Source organism: Moschus berezovskii, chromosome 15 (genome assembly GCF_049115385.1).
Source record: "Moschus berezovskii isolate FMDL1 chromosome 15, NW_MosBer_1.0, whole genome shotgun sequence".
NCBI classification, from domain to species: domain Eukaryota; kingdom Metazoa; phylum Chordata; class Mammalia; order Artiodactyla; family Moschidae; genus Moschus; species Moschus berezovskii.
In genome coordinates, this window is record NC_142474.1 from 31,803,110 (window position 1) to 31,817,853 (window position 14,744).

Here is a 14,744-nt window from a genome sequence, read left to right on the forward strand (position 1 = left end):
GTTGTTCCATGTCCTGTTCTAACTGTTGCTTCCTGACCTGTATACAGGTTTCTCAAGAGGCAGGTCAGGTGGTCTGGTATTCCCATCTCTTTCAGAATTTTCCACAGTTTATCGTGATCCACACAGTCAAAGGCTTTGGCATAGTCAATGAAGCAGAAATAGATGTTTTTCTGGAACTCTCTTGCTTTCTCCATGATCCAGCAGATGTTGGCAATTTGATCTCTAGTTCCTCTGCTTTTTCTAAATCCAGCTTGAACATCTGGTAGTTCATGGTTCACGTATTGCTGAAGCCTGGCCTGGAGAATTTTGATCATTACTTTCCTAGCATGTGAGATGAGTGCAATTGTGCAGTAGTTTGAACATTCTTTGGCATTCCCTTTCTTTGGGATTGGAATGAAAACCAACCTATTCCAGTCCTGTGGCCCTGCTGAGTTTTCCAAATTTGTTGGCATATTGAGTGCAGCACTTTCACAGCATCATCTTTAAGGATTTGAAATATCTCAACTGGAATTCCATCCCCTCCACTAGCTTTGTTCGTAGTGATGCTTCCTAAGGCCCACTTGACTTCACATTCCAGGGTGTCTGGTTCTAGGTGAGTGATCACACCATCGTGATTATCTGGGTCGTGAAGATCTTTTTTGTACAGTTCTTCTGTGTATTCTTTCCACCTCTTCTTAATATCTTCTGCTTCTGTTTGGTCCATACCATTTCTGTCCTTTATTGAGCCCATCTTTGCATGAAATTTTCCCTTACTGTCTCTAATTTTCTTGAAGAGATCGCTAGTCTTTCCCATTCTGTTGTTTTCCTCTATTTCTTTGCCTTGATCGCTGAGGAAGGCTTTCTCATCTCTCCTTGCTATTCTTTGGAACTCTGTATTCAAATGGGTATATCTTTCCTTTTCTCCTTTGCTTTTCACTTCTCTTCTTTTCACAGCTATTTGTAAGGCCTCCTCAGACAGCCATTTTGCTTTTTTGCATTTGTTTTTCCTTGGGGATGGTCTTGATCCCTGTCTCCTGTACAATATCACAAATCTCCATCCATAGTTCATCAGGCACTCTATCAGATCTAGTCCCTTAAATCTATTCCTCACTTCCACTGTGTAATCGTAAAGGATTTGATTTAGGTCATACCTGAATGGTCTAGTGGTTTTCCCTACTTTCTTCAATTTAAGTCTGAATTTGGCAATAAAGAGTTCATGATCTAAGCCACAGTCAGCTCCTGGTCTTGTTTTTTGCTGACTGTATAGAGCTTCTCCATCTTTGACTGCAAAGAATACAATCAGTCTGGTTTCGGTGTTGACCATCTAGTGATATCCATGTGTAGAGTCTTCTCTTGTGTTGTTGGAAGAGGGTATTTGCTATGATCAGTGCATTCTCTTGGTAAAACTCTGTTAACCTTTGCCCTGTTTTATTCTGTACTCCAAGGCCAAATTTGCCTGTTACTCCAGGTGTTTCTAGACTTCCTACTTTTGCATTCCAGTCCTCTATAATGAAAAGGACATCTTTTTTGGGTGCTAGTTCTAGAAGGTCTTATAGGTTTTCTAAAACCATTAAACTTCTGCTTCATCAGCATTAATGGTTGGGGCATAACTTGGATGACCATGATATTGAATGGTTTGCCTTGGAAATGAACAGAGATCATTCTGTCGTTTTTGAGATTGCATCCAAGTACTGCATTTCGGACTCTTTTGTTGACTATGATGACTACTCCATTTCTTCCAAGGGATTCTTGCCCACAGTAGTAGATATAAGGGTCATCTCAGTTAAATTCACCCATTCCAGTCCATTTTAGTTCACTGATTCCTAAAATGTCGATGTTCACTCTTGCCATCTCCTATTTGACCACTTCCAATTTGCCTTGATTCATGGACCTAACATTCCATGTTCCTGTGCAGTATTGCTCTTTACAGCATCGGACCTTGCTTCCATCACCACGATACAAGCAGACTTGAAAAGTGCTTGTGTTTTGGAACTTGCTTTCTTGGGAACCTGAAATATCCATCATGTGGATGATGCCAGGCTGGCCTCCTAAATGATGAGACACATGGCCCAATTTTCTCATCACCCTAGGTGATAGCAGATCCACCACCAGATGTATAAATGAGAACATCAGCCATCAGCTGACTATAGATATTAATACATGAATGAACCCAGGTGAGACCAGCAGAAGAACCACCTTGCTAAGCCCAGAAAATATTACTGACCCAAAGAAGAAAGAATCTACCTCCCATCATAAGGCAAGAAAGGATAAAAAAGGAAATATGGAACTGGCAGGACAAGTATAAAGCACAAAATCAGATAGACTTAAATATAAATGTATCAGTGATTTCAATGAATGTGAATGAATGAAAGCTATAGCTCAAAGTCAGTGATAATCAGATTGAGTTTTTAAAAAATTATATTTACACTTAATTTCTAAAACACTAAGCTATGAGAGGGATACAAAAGATGCTCAAGATGAATTCTGCCTTTAATGGAATTGCCAGTCTCCTCAGGAAGCAGGTTTGGCAAAAATAAACTTTGGCACAACCAGTAATGGGCAGGAAAAATGTGATAAAATAAGACATTTCGCATTTCAGATGTGTGGCAGGTGGGAAAGCCCATGTGAGCCAGAGAGACTGGGGGATTTTATGGCAAAGGCAGGAATCAAGCTGAGCACCAGACAAATGTTAGAGAGGGGCCGTGGTGGATGTGGTGCCAGTATGGCTTTCTAGGCGGGAAGAACCGTGTGAGCAGGGCTGGAGGAATGAAGGTCATGAGAAGCCAACCCAAAGGTCAGTGTGAGAGGGTGGAGGGGAGTGAGCCACAGTCCAGAAGAACTGATCAACCTTCACTTTGATCAGCAGTTCAGGATACTCTCCACTAGGTGGGCAGACTCAGTGGCAGAGAGAATGTTCTACTGTGGCTGGCAGTTCCATTATTCGAGTCAGGATTTTCCCAAAGTTGAAGCTAAAATTTAGTTCTTACCAGGTTCTATGCTGTCGGCTTATGACTTAGCTCCTGATTCTCACAACGAAGTCCACCATCACCATTTTACACACAAAGAAACAAGAAGCTCAGAGAAATTATGTAACTTTCTCTAAATTACACAGCCAGCAAGCAATAGAGCAGGGGCTAAAACCCAGAGAGCTGACCCCAAAGGTCACACCCTGCACCACATGCCTCTACTGTTGGTTTTGTTCCATGATTTGAGCTTCTGGTCTTCCATTCTCCTGAGATGAGATGACTTTTAATGATTCGCAACTTTTACCAAACACAAAGCACTGTCCCATGTGTTAATTCATTTCCTTCTCAAAGATTGCTATTTTTATCAATGGTGCTGGTAACAATCATTGTGACAAGCAGTCCCAGAGCATATTGGTTCCTATGTCAGGGTCACACAGCAAGTTGTGGAGACCCCAGGTGGGGCATTTCTAGAGGCAGAGGATGGGGCAGACAACCAGGAGATGGAGATGCATGACCCTAGGGGTACAGAGATGGTGGACAAGCAAGTGACATTGATGACAAACTAGTCCAGCTCTCCTGACTTCCCAGGTAGAAATTGTGATGTCTCTGCTTGGGATGTTTTGTCCCCCTCTGTTTGAAACTATTGCCGCCCTGGAGAATTACCACCCACGCATTGGATTGAAGTGGCAGCTGGGGCGCATCTTTGCACTCTTCCTGGGAAACCTCTACACCTTTCTCTTGGCCCTGATGGATGACGTCCAGCTGAAGGTAGAGACCACAAACTTCTTCCCAATTCCTAGTGTCCACCATGTTGCTTGTTAAATATAATAATTTCCTTGTGTATGATTTATATTAAGTAAATTTTAGAAATGTCAGAAAAATAAAATGAAAAAATGTCACCAGATTCCTATGACCCAACTGTTAACATTTTCCTTCAGTTCTTTACTGTCTTTTTCTTAGGCTTTCTTTTTTCACATCCTCCTCCAGTCATTTGATAACCTTAATATTTTATCTGCAGCCTTTCCAGTACTGTTTCTTAGCTGCCATATGTTTACCAGCTGACAAGTGTCCATTGAAATGATAAGTGATGGTTGAGTTACCCTTTCATCCCTGCTCACCAGTTATGGCGCACCCACCAAGTCAGGCCCTGGGGGTACAGCAGAGAGCAAGACACAGTCCTGTTCCAGGGGAGACAGACTCATTCATCACAGCACTCTGGGCCAGGTGCTTCAGTGGGGGTGAGCCCAGGGCAGCAGGACAGTACACAGAGGGGCTGCAGACCCCACCATGAGGGATCTTAGCAGACACTGGAAACAATCAGAGGGAAGAGCTTATGCAAATAGAGAACTGTGAGGTAGCTGAACAGTAGCATGAAGAGCAGGAAGTGAAAGATGAAACTGGGCAAGGTTCAGATGGTGATGCTCTTCTTTCCCATGCCTCCGTCCTCATGAATTTTCCTGAGATTAACAAGAAGCTGCTGGAAGATTCTAAGCATAGTAGTGACTAGATCTGGCCCTTGCCTGCCCTCCATCTGTACCTCTCACTTCTCTCCTACCCTAATAAACTGCTTCACCCTTCTGAGCTCACATTTCCTCCTCGCTAGCCTCACTCTCCACTCTCCTCCCCGTGTTAGACTAGTTGAGTTATCCTCCTGCAGTTTGGCTCAGATGTCCCCACCTCCAGGAAAGGGCCCCATGGTCTGAAGTGGATTTCCTCAGTCCCCAGAGAAAATTTCCCACAGCTTTTATCACTCTGTTCTGAAGTGTGTTCATCTCTCTCATTTACTACTAGACTGAGAAAGTGTAAGTGTCACTTACTAGCCTGGCAATTTTCTGAGGTAAACTCCATTCACTCCTGTGTCACTCTGGTGTCTCCATTGCCTTATATGCCCAGAGTAAATTAACCTCAAAATAAGAATGAATACTTGGATGGATGAATAATAACTTAAAGAAGAAAAATTCCTGGAAAAGACCCAGGAACTTCAGCCGGTTGCCCCCCTCTTCTCTATAGATTGAAAGGCTGGGGAGGGCAGTTCTGGAGAGACCCTGTTAAGGGACAGGGCAGAGGCTAGATGGTAGGGTTGTGGCATCTGCTGGTTTGAATGGCGTATGCTGTTCTTTCTGTAAAATCTGTTGAACCTTCCCTGGCTCTTTCTAACCCCACACCTCCATCTTCCCTTCTAGCTTTCTAATGAAGAGACGATAAAGAACGTCACTCACTGGACTCTGTTTCACTACTACAACTCCTCAGGTTGGAATGAGAGTGTCCCCCGGCCCCCCCTGCACCCTGCAGATGTGCCCCGGGGTTCTTGCTGGGAGACGGCTGTGGGCATTGTGAGTAATTACGCTCTCCTGAAAAGCTGGTCCCTGTTCTCAGTTCTTTGTTATTGCTTCCTTGATGTTTCCTTGTCTCCAAAATGTCAAGCCAGCATTTCTTAGGAAAGTTCCACCTTTTCACATTGCCCTTTTTCTCAGTGTCCCACACACTTCTCTACGTCCTCCATCTGACAATCTATACCACTTGAATTTATTTGGGGTTTTACTGCAGATTTCCCTAAAAGCCAGAGGTTCTCCACCTGGAAATCACAAACAGATAATCCTAAAAACTGGGTACAGGATTTTGTGTGTATATGCATCTGTGCATTTTTCTGTAAAGAGAATTAAAGGTTTTCATTAGAAAGTCAAAAATTAACAACAAGCATTTCCGCTTACCCACTTTCACTACTGTCCTTGTACTTTCACAGTGCAGATTTCTAAGGCTAGTGTTCTTTGCTTTCCTAGGCAGAAATCTGAAGTATTCACAGGTAACATAGGGATCAGCTGCCGTCTCCTCCTCAGCTGCATCTCTTTGCATGGGGTTTCTGTTCACCTGTCACCGCTGAATAATCCACTCCCCTAGAGCATTAGACAGAGAAGGCAATGGCACCCCACTCCAGCACTCTTGCCTGGAAAATCCCATGGACAGCGGAGCCTGGTAGGCTGCAGTCCATGGGGTCTCTAAGAGTCGGACATGACTGAGCGACTTCACTTTCACTTTTCACTTTCATGCATTGGAGAAGGAAATGGCAACCCACTCCAGTGTTCTTGCCTGGAGAATCCAGGGACGGGGGAGCCTGGTGGACTGCCGTCTCTGGGATCGCACAGAGTAGAACACGACTGAAGCGACTTAGCAGCAGCAGAGCATTAGAAAATAACGTTTTTAACTGAGGGTAATGAAGTCCAGTGGAAGAGGGGATTACATCACACACTCTGACAAACACTGCCTACAGGTCCACCAGCAGATATTTCCTGCTGCAGTCTCTTTCCCATGGGGTCCTGGGGGATTTTCTCTCTACTTGCTTCATGGAGGGCTAGGACTCACCACTTCTCATCTCCTCTGGTCCAGATTCCCCCATTCTCATCAAATCCTCTTAATTTTTAATATGAAGAACAACTCACATTTCTAAACCCATCACAGCTGTGTAACAGAGAAAGTCTTCACATGAGTAAAACCCACCCTCTTTGGAAGACAGAAGAGTTCATTACCTATGTGATTCCTTCGGAATATTCTGCTGTAGAATTTCTCTTTTCCTACCTCACATCCTTGGAGGGCATCTCTCTTGACTTCCTCCCTGAATGCCCATCACTGATTAAAGCTTGCTTCTTTCTGAGTTTGCTGGTGATGATAGGTTTGAAGTGTTATGTCCTGCTTACCCACGTTCATCTCTACTCCAGGCCCCAGAGCATCACCTTGCACAGATGTGGAGACCAAATACAAGTTGGTTTGTCTTTTAATTAAGAGCATGAGTACTGAGAAAAAAACCATAAAAACTCATCAGCTGTTCATCCAGCAAACATTTATTAATCATCTTGGAAGATACAAAAATGAATAAAGTAGGCCCTATGCCCCTGGGACGGAGAAGGCAATGGCAAGCTACTCCATTACTCTTGCCTAGAAAATCACATGGACAGAGGAGCCTGGTGGGCTGCAGTCCATGGGGTCGCTACTAGTCGGACACGACTGAGCGACTTCACTTTCACTTTTCACTTTCACACATTGGAGAAGGAAATGGCAACCCACTCCAGTGTTCTTGCCTGGAGAATCCCAGGGTCGGTGGAGCCTGGTCGGCTGCCGTCTGTGGGGTCGCACAGAGTCAGACACGACTGAAGTGACTTAGCAGCAGCATGCCCCTGGGAACTCCAAGTCTACTGGATGTCTTGAAGGTTTTAATGATGTCTGGTAGATCTTTTCAACTTTTTAAAAAATTAATAAATTATATGTACTCTGTAAAACAGAGAAGATTTTGTTTCTTTGCTTTGAGCTCTTATTCCATGTGCCTCTGTAAAAAACCTAGATTATTTTCTCTACATACCAAAAAAAAAAAAAAAATTCAATCAGCAGGGGGTGAAGAATGTCAGTGGCTGTCCCCAAGGACAGTGGTCAGATTCAGTCTTAGTTGGTACAGATGGCACTTCAGAGCAGGTGGGGGAAGCAAGGAATAAGCCTTCAAATCCTTCATTTGTGCAATAGTGCTGATAACTACCAAATACTGGGTGTTGCCAACTGCCAGGAAATTTGTATGCTTAATCACTAAGCTTCCCAATAACCTTGCAAGGTTAACGTCAACATCAAAATGTTCAGAGACTATTCAAAGCAATAAATTAGTCACTTGTAACTGATTTAACTGGAACCTATAGTAAGCATTTTTCAAAGCTTGGAGTCTTATCTGCACCACCATTCTGCTACCATCAATCAGAGTCACAGAAAAGAATATGGGGAGGTGGGGCATGGCATGGCTGCGGTCAGCTGGGAGAAGTGGGCGTGGTCAAACCCTGACCACGCCCGTCACTTTGTTCCTTTTTGCAGGAATTCATGAGGCTGACAGTGTCCGACATGCTGGTAACGTATATCACCATCCTGCTGGGCGACTTCCTGCGGGCTTGTTTTGTCCGGTTCATGAACTACTGCTGGTGCTGGGACCTGGAGGCTGGATTTGTAGGTCATCATTTCCTGAACATTCTGCAGAAAGGCATTCCAACCATCCTCTCTGATATAGTTAGATGCATTCTATTATTTTCTTTAGATATTTAATGTCAATCTCCACTCTGTGAAGTAGTAAAGTATTTCATTTTTTTCTAGGCAAGACGCAAAATTCAATACATAAAAAAGTTTTTTTTTAATATTTTCAAATTTTAAATTCCCAAGATTTAACCTTCCTGTATTTGGATTTGGCATGTTTCCTTCTTTGATCCACACTCATGTGACCTTCCTTTTCTCACTCCTCACTTTGTTTTCCTCTTCTCTCATGCCTGTCGCTTTTTATCTCCGTATCTGGAAGACTAATCAGGAAGCAGGTTTAAGCACAAAGACCCCAGCTCCCCACTGCAGCTCCCCAGTGCTCACACACTTTTTGTCCTTTCAAACAGCTGACTAATCTCCAAAACTCTGAAAATCAGAATCAGGTTGAAAATCTGAATCTGTCTGAAGTCACTCCTTTCCAAGAAGAAGATGAGAAGGAGAAAAAAGAATTGGAGGAGTGATTTATTTTGTTTGCTTTTAAAGCTTTCTTTACATTTGACTCCTCGTTTAATTATTTGCATTTTGTTATTTAATATTTACACCTTAGATTACTTGATTATAATTTCAAGATACATTTCTGATTAAAGCACTGATAAAACATTCTCTTAGGGGGTCTCCCAAGAACACACTGTTAACCTGCAGGCCCCAAAAGGTAAAATTCTCTCTCTCATTTTTTTTAAAATTTGACTACACCTTGTGGCTTGTGGAATCTTAGTTCTTTTACCAGGGATTGAACCTGGACCCCCCAGCAGTAGAAGAGTGGAGCCCTAATCCCTGGACTGCCATGGAATTTCCAAAATAAATTCTCCTTTTTGACATTGAAGAATGCTTCAAGTTTGAGAAATTTAAAACTCTTTTTAGGGGCTTCCCTTTTGGCTCAATGGTAAGGAATCTGCCTGCCAGTTCAGGACCAGTGTTTCAATCCATAGTCCAGGCAGATCCCACATGCCACAGGGCAACTAAGCCTGTGATTCAACCACAGGTATTGAACCTGTGCTCTACTGAGCCCGTGAGCCGCAACTACTGAAGCCCAGGCACGTTGCAAAGCCATTGCTCTTCAACAAGAGAAACCACTGCAATGAGGAGCCTGCGCACTGCAACTAGAGAGTAGCCCCTGCTCGCCACAACTGAAGAGCAGCAACAAGCTCTCCGCGAGCAGCAATAGACCCAGCACAGTCAAAAATAAATAGATAATGAATAAATCTTAAGGGAAAAAAAAAAAACTCTTTTTTAAAAAGTTGAAAACATGTTAAAGAAATAGAACCCTGAATCTGAGGATCCTCTCTGGTCACCAGAGCAGGCTCTTTGGGGTGGAGTGGCTTGGTCAGTTGGCTGGTAGTGGGATCTGGCTGACACCACCTAACAGACTTTCTCTCTCTCTCCTCTTTCTCTCTTTCCCTCCAGCCCTCATATGCTGAGTTTGATATCAGTGGAAATGTGCTTGGTTTGATCTTCAACCAAGGAATGATCTGGTGAGTTATCCATTTCTTCTGGGCATCACCTCATCTGGGGAGTGAAAAAGCTGGAATCCCAGGCTTAGCCTCTCCGTCAGCAGGAGAGAGGCTGGACAAGTCATCTGGCCTCTCTGAGCTCCTTTCCTTCACTTGAGCAGGACTAGATTTGAACCAGGACGGTGTCTGGCCCACTCTGTTGCTACCATGTACATAGCAAGGGGAGAGACGAGTGAAGGAGAGAGAAGGAAAAAAGGAAGAGGGAGGAAAGAGAGAGGAGAGAAGCAAGAAAGAACAAAGGAAAAAGTAGGATGGGAAAGAAGGAAGAGAAAGAAAGGGAGGCAGGAGGAAGCGGTGGGGAGGAAAGATAGGAAAGAGGGAGACACATGAACTAAGGAAGCTGCCTGACTTCAGCCAAAGGCTTTCAAGTGTGTTAGTTGCTCAGTCATGTCCGACTTTGTGACCCCATGAACAGTAGCCCACCAGACTCCTCTGTCCATGGGTTTCTCCAGGCAAGAGTACTGGAGTCGGTTGCCATTTCCTTCTCCCGGGGATCTTCCTGACCCAAGGATTGAACCTGGGTCTCCTGCATTGCAGGCAGTTTCTTTACCATCTGAGCCACCAGGGAACCTGGCAAAGGCTTTCAAGGGCTCATTGCAAGCCAATATCCAATTCTTTTCACTTAAGGACTTCAGATACTTTTCTGAGCATCAGTGCAGTTTAATGGAGACCACAGAGTAACGGGAGGCCATGTAATTTGCTCCATGGCTGGAGGTGGGGCAGTAGTAAAATCCTGGCCAGAACCCAAGCCAGTAATGCTTGGAGCATCCCTGTCCTGAGGAATGGATGGCTATGGCTTGGTGATAAATGTCCAGGCTAAGTGGGAGATCCCTTCCCTTGGGACCTACAGGGAAAGCAGCACGGCCTCCTGCCCCTACCCCATCAGCCCCATTTCCTTCTGCCATCTTTCCCTGGCCTCTCCTGCTGTCTAGTCAACCAGGTGTGCCATCTCTGCCCTTCCAGGATGGGTTCCTTCTATGCCCCGGGCCTGGTGGGCATTAATGTGCTGCGCCTGCTGACCTCCATGTACTTCCAGTGCTGGGCGGTGATGAGCAGCAACGTCCCCCACGAACGCGTGTTCAAGGCCTCCCGCTCCAACAACTTCTACATGGGTCTCCTGCTGCTGGTGCTTTTCCTCAGCCTCCTGCCCGTGGCCTACACCATCATGTCCCTTCCACCCTCCTTCGACTGCGGGCCATTCAGGTGCACCGTCTTGGTTAGAGGGGAGCAGCTCCTCCCCTGGGGCAGTCTGCTCAGAGGTCTCAGGCCCAGAATTCCAGTTCTGATATCACATCAGCCTGATATCCACTGATATCTGATATCCACTCCACATGGAGTGGAGCTTTGGGCAAGTTATTAACACTGTCAACAGAGTTTTCTGCAGGATGGAGATGTTTTATGTCTGTGCTATCCAACATGGTAGCCACCAGCCACATCTGGCTGTGGAGCACTTGAAATGAGGACCAAGAAGTTCGATTTCTAATTTGATTTCATTTCAATTAATTTTAATGTAAATAACCAGCAGTGGCTAATGGCTACCATATTTGTAATGGTATGGTTCTCCAACTCATATTGGAGAGTGCAGTTCTAACTTTTTAACATATGGATAATCTACTGCCCTGAATTACCTTAGGATGAGTTAACAGGGAGTATTCTGAAAATGTAATGACCATTCATTTACAAGTGCCATTCAAATGTGAAGCAGCTGCCGAGACTCTTGACTGGGCCCCATGTTCTACAGAGCACTGTGGGCCAGACTAGGTTCAGAGACACTGTATAAAGAGATGATTATGTAAGGAGACAGATGGAGAGGTAATGTGTATCCACTGCTTTGCTTCCAAATGCAACACCCTCTGAAAACAAAGCCCTTTCTTTCCTGCGTAAAAAAAGACTCTGTGTTTCAAGAGTTTGGGATGCTGCCCGTCTTTTCGGCCACCTCCTTACTTAGACATACACAGGGCACACTCCTTTATTCAAGGGTCTACAGTAGCGTGCAGTGAGATACGGTGTGCAAGCTGGCGCCTCTATCCCCGCTAACCACAGACCCTTGCTTCACAGAACACCATCCAGGGCCAGGAGGAGGGTGAGGCAAGTAGGTGCCCACCCTGCACTTGTTCCACCCCAAGGGCAGTACCTCCTTAAAACTGTGCACCCCAATGCCTCACCCACCTCACTCCAGTTCTGGCCCTGCCTGCTGACGTGGGTCCACACGCTTTGGGAAATGCTGAGCTGGAGCTTAGTTTATAACAGACTGACCTTGAGAAGGCCTGTGGTTGTGCCCCACAGCAAGGGCCTGGAGTTCTGAGGACTCCTTGGCAGGAGGGCTCACAGTAGAGTGTGATGGGGCTGAAAAGGGGTCCAGGCAGAAGAAAAAGGGGGGCTGAATCCAGAGGGGAGCACCACACTGACTGAGCAGTGGGAGGCCTGCGTGCCAGGCTGAGGGACAACCACAGCGGCAGAAGTGGCAGAAGCCTCTTTTGGCTCCTTCCTGAGCAAGGTTTGGAAGGCTGGGCCGTGAAACTGAACACTGGTGCCCCTTTTTCCAGACCGCCCACCTGTCCCAGGCAGGAGGTCAGTGAGTGGACCCGCACCACGTCTGGCCCTCAGCACCTGCCCCACTCTTGCTTCATCTGCTTCCTGAGGCCCTTGAAAGCCGACCCGCAGATAGCATAGGAAGGGACGTGAAAATGGAGCCCAGGAGAACATTTGGCTGCTACCTCCTTCCTATCACTCTTCTGATCAAAACCCACCAACAGCTAGCACATTCAACACAGCTGTTCTCTCACTTACTTCAGTGAAAGTGAAAGTTGCTCAGTCCTGCCCGACTCTTTGTGACCCCGTGGACTATGCAGTCCATGGAATTCTCCAGGCCAAAATACTGGAGTGGGTGGCCTTTCCTTTCTCCAGGGGATCTTCCCAACCCAGGGATTGAACCCAGGTCTTCCGCATTGTGGGCAGATTCTTTACCAGCTAAGCCACAGGGGAAGCCCAAGAATACTGCAGTGGGTAGCCTATCCTTTCTCCACAGGATCTTCCCAACCCAAAAATGGAATCACGGTCTCCTGCATTGCAGGGGGATTCTTTACCAATTGAGCTGTCAGGGAAGCCACTTGTTTCAGAGCTTTACTCAGTGGTCTCATTTTCAGCGAGGCCTTCCCTAGAGATGGTAGCTAAAATCACACATACATACACACATACACCTTATCAGTACTTCTGATTATCACATCTCTTTATCAACATCTAGCATGCCACTCTTTTCCTTTTTTAATCTTATTTGTTGTCCATCTCCCCCACAAGACCATAAGCTCCATGAAGGTGTGATTTTTTCTTCCTTTTTCCCTGGTTTACATCCAATATCTAGGAGAAAACACCTGGTTTATGGTCAGTGCTTGAACCAGCCCCTTCACCTTGCAGAAATTCACTTTTCCGGGGAGGGACTTAGGGTTTGGACCAAATTCAGGTAGGCAACATAAATGAGTGAGGTGGACAGCATTGTATAGTATGAAGTTAAAAGTAAGGGTTAGGAAACTACAGCCATGGACCAACACCCCTTGTTTTTGTAAATAAAGTTTTATTTGGACACAGCCTCATGCATTTGCTTGCATATAATCTGTGGCTGCTTTCTAATTACAACAGCAGAATTTAAATAGCTCCAACAGAGGCCACCTGGTTCACAAAGTCTAAAATCTTTCCAGAGAAAAATTGCCACCCCCATGATTTAGAGCGTAGAGTCTAGAGCCTGGTCTGTCATGTGCCAGCTGGGTCATCTTGAACAAGTTACACTGCAAGTTCATCATCTCTGAGACGGAAATATGGTAGTGCCTCCTTCATAGGGTGGCTGTAAGGATTTAGTGGGCTATTATCTATAAAGTACTTGGAGAAGTGTGCTAATCCATTGTAGGACATATATACAAGTTTGTTAGTTTCAGTCCTGCCCAAATCTGGGGTAGCTGTTAGTCATAACAATACTATGAGGTGGTAAGCATTATCTATACCAGGGTTCGGCTAACTTTTTCTTTCAGAGCCTGAAAGTACATATTTTAGGCTTTGGGGATCAAGAGGCAAAAATCAAGACTATTATGTAGGTACTTACATAACAGGAGAGGAACAAAAGTCCACAAAGTTTTTATTGACAAAATTAAAAATATGATAATAATAGAGTATAATTTTTTGTAATATAGGGCTATGAATGAGAAGAATGGAATTCTTCTGAGGGAAAGGAGGTGATATTTCACACAATAGAAGGTCAAAGTTGCTGTTCTCTATTGTCAAAAATCAGGGGATTCCTTGGTGGTCCAGTGGTTAAGACTGCACTTCCACTGCAGAGGGTGTGGATTCAATTCCCGGTTAGGGAACCAAGATCCCACAGGCCATGCGGCCAAAAAAAAAGAAAAAAATCAATTGTCCTGCCCAGACTGCTGCCTTTGCTGCCTGGATCCACTTTAGTAACATAGCAACACATCTACCACCACAGGAAAGAAGATTGACATAAGCTTCATTACTGCCAAGTCATTGAACTGCTGTGCAGTAGGACAAGTCAGGATATCCAGTTTCTATTCCTGATAAACATTTAGATATTAGAATGATTAAAAGTCATGAGAGAAAATGTTTACCATTGACATTGTTGATTCAGTTGTACATGATAGATTCAAATGTTTTCTGCAAATTACTTAGTGATGAATAAGAATAACCATCGTCTGCACAAAACTGAAATTTTCACAAGCTATGTTAATTTGTTCAGCTGTGCCTTCTTCTTTACTGTATATAGTTTGACCGTTGTCAGATGTAGTGCATCATAGCAGATTCTCCTTTATTTCAGTTGTGCTGAATCCCAGTCAATTCAGTTGTACTAAATTAGTGTTTTCTCAATTTCTCTGAGAAACTTTCACTCATATATGTCCTGCACAGAATACTCATGGGAGTTAATTCTCCAGTCACTTCAAACTTGGCATTAACTCCTCAAATAAATAACTGAGCAGTATCAGTTACATTTATTGACTCATCAAAAACCAAGGAAAACCACTTGAGATCACTTGCCTTGTGTCTGAATAGGACATTGTTCTCAATGTTTTCAACTCCTCAAGCAGCTGCTCTTGGTGGAAAATCTAGAAGTTTTAAGTTTATTTTCTCTGAATACATTTCTTTAGCTCCTACAATTTAATTACTTCATCACTGGTAAATGAGAAACATGATTTTGGAAACTAGAGGAAAGGGGATCCTTGTTGTACAG

General features: G+C 44.5%; 1 protein-coding gene across 1 annotated transcript in view; it reads left to right on the forward strand.

The window, feature by feature from the left end:
- TMC2 (transmembrane channel like 2) overlaps positions 1-14,744 on the forward strand; it is a 77,634-nt gene that overhangs the window by 52,292 nt on the left and 10,598 nt on the right. Inside the window, 5 exon segments of the mRNA XM_088843656.1 lie at positions 3,534-3,713; positions 5,129-5,278; positions 7,791-7,919; positions 9,408-9,475; positions 10,478-10,717. Of these exon segments, the coding sequence (XP_088699782.1) occupies positions 3,534-3,713; positions 5,129-5,278; positions 7,791-7,919; positions 9,408-9,475; positions 10,478-10,717 (767 nt within the window).